Here is a 6,000-nt window from a genome sequence, read left to right as displayed (position 1 = left end):
AGATCCTTTCCCTGTCCCCCTAGCTGCTCTTCACAGGACTGGTTAATTCACCATTCAAGTATCAGCCCAAACGTTACCTCTGTAGAGAGGCAGTTCCTACTGTCCCAGATCCATAGTCCCCCCTCCCCACATGCTCCCAATCACTCTGTTATCATCCTGTTTTATTTCTACTGGAGCATTCGTCACCATCAGAAATGGTCTTGTTTATCTCCATGTTTGTTTGTTCCTTTCCTCAGTTCTTCCACCCCTTACTAGAACACATTCCTTTGCCTGAGATGCACCAACCTTGTCTGTTCATTCACTCATGTAACCCTAGGGCCTACAATAGTGCTTGATACAGAGTAGGTATCAGGAAATATCTTTGTAACTATTCTATTATATGTAGGGTTTGCAACTGTAGGAATGGGGCTAAATAGGGTTATCTTATGAGTATAGGTTTCCTGGTGAGTGGAAGTAAAAAGGTAGGATCCTAATCAACCTCCCCTCATTGCCACCTCTTTAGCAGCTCTGTCCTGAATCATCATTTGACTGTGTTTACCTTTTGTCTTTCACAGCTGTCTTCGCTTGGCAAGAATGTGTTAAAGGTCTAACCTTTTCAAGGCCTTTTAGAGCATATTCACTGGAGCCAAACCATTTAGGTTCAAGTCTATATATGGCTCTAGGCAAGTAATTTAAGTTCTCTGTGTCTTAGTTTCCACAGCCGTAAAATGATGCCTGCTTTATGGGATTGTTGGGATGATTACAATAATATATGCAAAAAAATAAGTGGCCATAATAAGTACAATATTCATGTTAGTCATTAACATTAGTTGTTTTCTATCATGTAGAGACAGGACAGTCGACAAATCCAAATAAAAGAAGTATTGGTGGGAGAGAAATGTGATAGGGAACATGTGTGACAGAGAAATGAGAGCAGCAGGACATTTGCTTCCAGAAATTCAAAACAACATAATTTATTAATTATACATTTAGATATTTGTAATACACACATATATAGGAAATAAGTTATTTAGAGTACCTCCATAATTTTGTGTTGAATGTTATAAATATTATTTTAAAATCATTTAACAAAACCCATCTTGCATTTTAATATTTTAAAATAAAATCCATTATATCAAAATCTCAAGCATCTAAAAATTGTAAAAACCATGATTCAAGTCAACAATGATGTGTTTTGAGATTCGGTGGGTAAACATAATTTCATTTGTCTACGAAGAATTTACTCTGTTCCCTTCTGGCTTTTTCAAGGCTTTCGAAAGTGATCATTCCTTTCGGCAGCTGCAACTTACTCTTTTCTGTTTCCAGTATGTTCTCAGCTTCACCTTAAATAAAGTACAGAAATATGCAAGGTGACAAAATGGCCATTAGTGTTTTGTGAGAAGGCCAAATTGCTATATCGCAATGACAAGCTGTAACAGTGTTGGAGGCATGCCCCTAAATCTCACATTCACATGTTTCACCCATTGTCCTTAGGGGAAGGAAACTCCCAAAGGAAGGCCATTCTTTCCTTTGGGAGGAAAGGAATTCTGAAGACTCAGAGATAAATGATATGCCATAGATTTTACTTGATAGAAGACAGCATTTTAAAATGTAAAAGAAAAAGAATACCACATGTAATACTTAATCCCTTGAAGGAAAGTCAGGATGGTAAGCCTTAGTTGTGTTTGGAGGGGTTTGGGATGGAGAAGCCAAAAAGTCTTTGCTATATTGCCCTTAATATGTAAGTGACACACATAAGAGGAAATAAAGCTTATTAAAATTCTACTTTTTCAGAAAAGCTAATCTTTTACCTGAAACCACTTATACCCAAAATAATATTAAATGTTCTTTAGTCTGTATACATACATACACACAAGAATATACATTAAAAATTTTTTTTTAATGTTTTATTTTTTATATTTGAGAGAGGGAGAGAAAGCGAGACAGAGCGTGAGCAGGGGAGGGGCAGAGAGAGAGGGAGACACAGAATCTGAAGCAGGCTCCAGGCTCTGAGCTGTCAGCACAGAGCCCTAGGTGGGGCTCAAACTCACAAGCAGTGAGATCAGGACCTGAGCCGAAGTTGGACGCCTAACCAACTGAGCCACCCAGGCTTCCCAAGAATATACATTTTTATAAACAATTCCTCTTTTAAATAACAGCTAGTACTGTCTTGGGCCCAGTTGAAGACTAATTAGCAAGATTAAAAAAATTATAATCTACATTGTTGACATTCTATAAACTTTCCTTGGGAATGAAGGCAAATGTTTCCTTTAAGTACCTCTATTTTAGCACACAGTTTATTTGTACCCCAGGCCCAAGAGGGTGGGCTTACAATTTTCAAATTATAATGTTTCAACCATCGGCAAACATCTTTTTTTTTTTGCCTCTATCTTAAGTAGTAAGTAAAAATCATTATAAATTATATGTAATTAGACAAGCCTTTGATGACATACTAGATGTTTCCATGTGATAGGGCCTCACATACTGCAAATTCTCACCATGTGTTTGCAGAAAGGCTGATGATAAATTCAGTCAAACAAGGGTTGTATATATTGGGTCATCACTAGTTAACAGGGCTAAATGTTATAACCTAAACTTTCGAAGATGGCACATTTCCTGGTAGATTAGAGGAGCCCAACATGGGGCTCTAACTCACAACCGTAAGATCAAGACCTGAGCTGAGAAGAGCTGACCGAGCTGCCCATGTGCCCCTATATATATTTTTTAAACAGGAAATTCCGACAGTGTGTCTTGAAATTTTAAAATTATATGTTCTGTGGATTCTGATGGACCTGTAATAAAATTACTTCCCAAACATACAATCACAGTGTTCTTAGAAAATAAACTTGTTCTCTATTAGTAATATGATCAAGTGAATGCTGTGTAACAGGCTTGACATTTAATAGTACATATTAATTTTTATGAGGCGCTAAGAATTCTAATGTCCATATAAACAATGAAACAATTGAACTCAAGACTAGTGAGTTTTCCCCCCCATTCTTTTTTATGGTGGTAAAATACATATAATATTTACTGTCTTAACCATGTTGAGTCTACAGTTCAGTGGTATTAAAAACATTCATAATGCTGCGCAGGCATCCCTACCATCTATCTCCAGAGCTCCTCATCTTGCAAAATCAGACTAATGAATTCTTAAGCAGATGAGTAGCATGAAACTGAGTAGGTTATTGAAATGAGCTTTAACATTGGTACATCAGTTGTGTAGTTAGTCTCCTGCATAAAATGAGATTGCACTCCAGAATTTAATTTGTAGGTCAGTGTTTAAAATGCATTTTCCCATAGTAATAATGCAATCAAGAAATTTCTAGGCCATCAACAAAAAACTATTTAGCCCACAATATAGCTGAACTATGATATGATACCAATAATGCTTGACCCCAAGGAACATTTTTGCAGAGTTTTTGTGTGGAAAATGTATTTCCATCTTCAAATGGGAATTTTTAAGAACATATAACCCTTGTATCTCTCTAGGCTTGGGAAAGAGAAGTTCTACTCCCTGATTCCAATACCTGCAAAGGAGTCTATACTTCTTCCCTTCCTGTACCAAATCAGTCCCCACAGAGCTTGAGAGACAGTGATGTGCCCACAGAGCCCATGAGAGGAAAGGCTTGGGAAAGCACTGTTTCCAATATGCTCTGGGTCAAAGGCTCAAGAAGAAGGGACAGTGGCAGTGCTATTTTCTAGGGCAATAAAATCCAGAGTTCTGTGCGAACAGCATGGTGCTGGTGATTATTTAACAACCAGCTCTCCCGGAAAAAAAAAAAAGCATATAAGTTTATTATGAACATAAGTTTATTATAAATTTTACTTATATAAAATAAATGTAGCACACAATTTATAAAAAAATAATAAAATGTTCTGTATACTTTATCATAAATTTCCCATAGCAAATTGATTCTCAGAATGTTTTTATTGTTTTTTTCCTGAAATATTATATTCATAGCTAATCTATAGTTGTAATTGATGAGAGAGTATAATTCCAACATGAATATTTGTTGGTATTTTCATTTATACTAATGAGTAGGACAAAAGTGGAAACAATAACATATGTTGGAATGTTATTTGTTTGAGAATGATGTAAACAACTTAGCTGAATCGCATAACAGTTTTTATTTTATTTTACTTTATTTATTTATTTATTTATTTATTTATTTTTCAGATAACAGTTTTTAAATGTTGGGAGAATATTTCCTCAACTGTTTGTGCTAGTCACAGTGTAATAGCCATTGACACAACAAACATTTAAGCACAATCTACAGTATTAACATTTTCTTCTTCACTTCCTTCAGTCTAGACCATGTTGGCAAGCTTTCTTAAAAGGGCCAGACAGTAAATATTTTAGGCTTGTGGGACCTTATGTCTCTATTGCAGCCACTCAGCTCTGTTGTGGTAATGGGAATATATCCACAGACAATTCAGAAATCAATGGGCATGTCTGTGTTTTAATAAAACTTTATTTTCAAAAACATGTGGCCAGCCTGCAGGCCATAGTTTGCCAACCCCTGGCTTAGACAATCAACAAAATAGTAAGTCAAGCCTTGATTTGGTGTTTGCAGATTTCCATGTGTAAATATTCCCACCATGACCAACTTCAGGCTACCAATGGGATGCCACTGAAGTCAGGGTTGTATCTGTATCTTATTGTGTCTGTCTATTGTATCTGCATTTCTGCCATGCAGATACAGTAGATACACATAAAATAGATACACATAACTTAGGAGTACTGATAATAGTAAAATAATGAAAAACTGGTAAGTTGAGTATATATTACCATTGTTTTTAATAGAATTTAATATTATTTTTGTAATTTATTTAATTATAAGTTTATATAATTTAATTTTTAATAATGACTGTATTTAACAACCAGCTTACAAATTCCTGAAAATTTGATAGTTCACGTGAGCTGGTATGAGTTGACTCTAGCACACTGCTATGAGAGGGAGCAGATATGTTGGTCATTGGAAGCTCAGAGAGGGGTCTTGTCAAAATGCCCATAAATGAAGGGATCATAAGGAGAGGATCCTTGAACCAGAAGATGAATCAGAAATAGACTCTGCTTTATCAAAAACTGACCTTTCATTCTTTGGAGAAGGGTTCCATATCCTAAGTCATACTGGTAGGTGAAGACAAAGCCTAATGGAATGATAGGGAAGAGGAAGGCTGGCTTCTTCCTTCTTATTGCTCTGGTTCAAGAACAAAAAAGAATAAATATCAAGAATGGCATGTAAATACTTATCTCCATACTCAATGAAAAAAAATTACCTGCTTTTGGACGAATGTCCTCCATTTTAGAAGGTACTTAGTACGTTTGAGTATTTTACAGAAATAGAATTTTCTTACCCACAACCTCTCCCCAGAGTCTGCAATTCTCAAGAGCAGAGTCTATGACTTGCTCGTCTTTATTTGACATTGAGGCTCAGATTAATCATTTAAAAAATGGTTAAGTATTGCTATATCCCCCTTATGGATTGTGGAGATAAATTAGCAGAGGACTTCTTCTATCTTGGTATTAAGTCAGTCCTGTAACTTATAAAATGGAGAAAAGGATAGAAGAAATCTGAGACACTAGAGGTAGAATTAACTATTTCTACCCTGGTTCTACAGTTATCTCCAAGGACTAAGCTATAAGGGGTTACTGTTTTTACGTATACACTATTTGCAACAAAGTCCTATCTTGGTCAACTTGATAATGATATGTAATGTCAAAAGAAAAAATAAGTAAATTACTTAAGACAAGTTTAAAGTAAATAGCAAACATACCCAGCTGTTAAAGAGATGGCTGCAATGCCAAAAAAAGTTCCAAAATATTTGAGGAATTCTCGAGACCAAGCAATCTGCAAAGCCATCTGCCTTTCTCTCATTTCATTCTGCATCATTAGCTGTCTTTCCAGCTGAGGAAGAAACAAATAGCAAAGTCTGGTTACTCATCTTTTGATTTGGAGCACAGAGTTAATAATCTGCTCTTCCAAGGGATTTTCATTCTTCATTTGTTTTTATTCG

General features: G+C 35.7%; 1 protein-coding gene across 3 annotated transcripts in view; it reads right to left on the bottom strand.

Moving 5' to 3' along the window:
* Nucleotides 1–903: 903 nt before the first annotated feature.
* Nucleotides 904–6,000, bottom strand: part of PLGRKT (plasminogen receptor with a C-terminal lysine) — a 43,347-nt gene continuing 38,250 nt past the window's right edge. For all 3 annotated transcript variants that reach the window (XM_049642964.1, XM_049643033.1, XM_049642891.1), the window contains 3 exons: nt 5,761–5,891; nt 5,074–5,183; nt 904–1,322 (listed from right to left, as the gene is read on the bottom strand). In XM_049642964.1, the coding sequence (XP_049498921.1) occupies nt 1,201–1,322; nt 5,074–5,183; nt 5,761–5,891 (363 nt within the window). In that variant the 3' untranslated portion in view covers nt 904–1,200. The remainder of the gene's footprint in view (nt 1,323–5,073; nt 5,184–5,760; nt 5,892–6,000) is intronic.

This window comes from Panthera uncia, chromosome D4, assembly GCF_023721935.1.
Source record: "Panthera uncia isolate 11264 chromosome D4, Puncia_PCG_1.0, whole genome shotgun sequence".
Classification (NCBI taxonomy): Eukaryota; Metazoa; Chordata; class Mammalia; order Carnivora; family Felidae; genus Panthera; species Panthera uncia.
The sequence above is the reverse complement of the archived record's forward strand: the minus strand, read 5'-3'. Positions and strand labels throughout refer to the sequence as shown.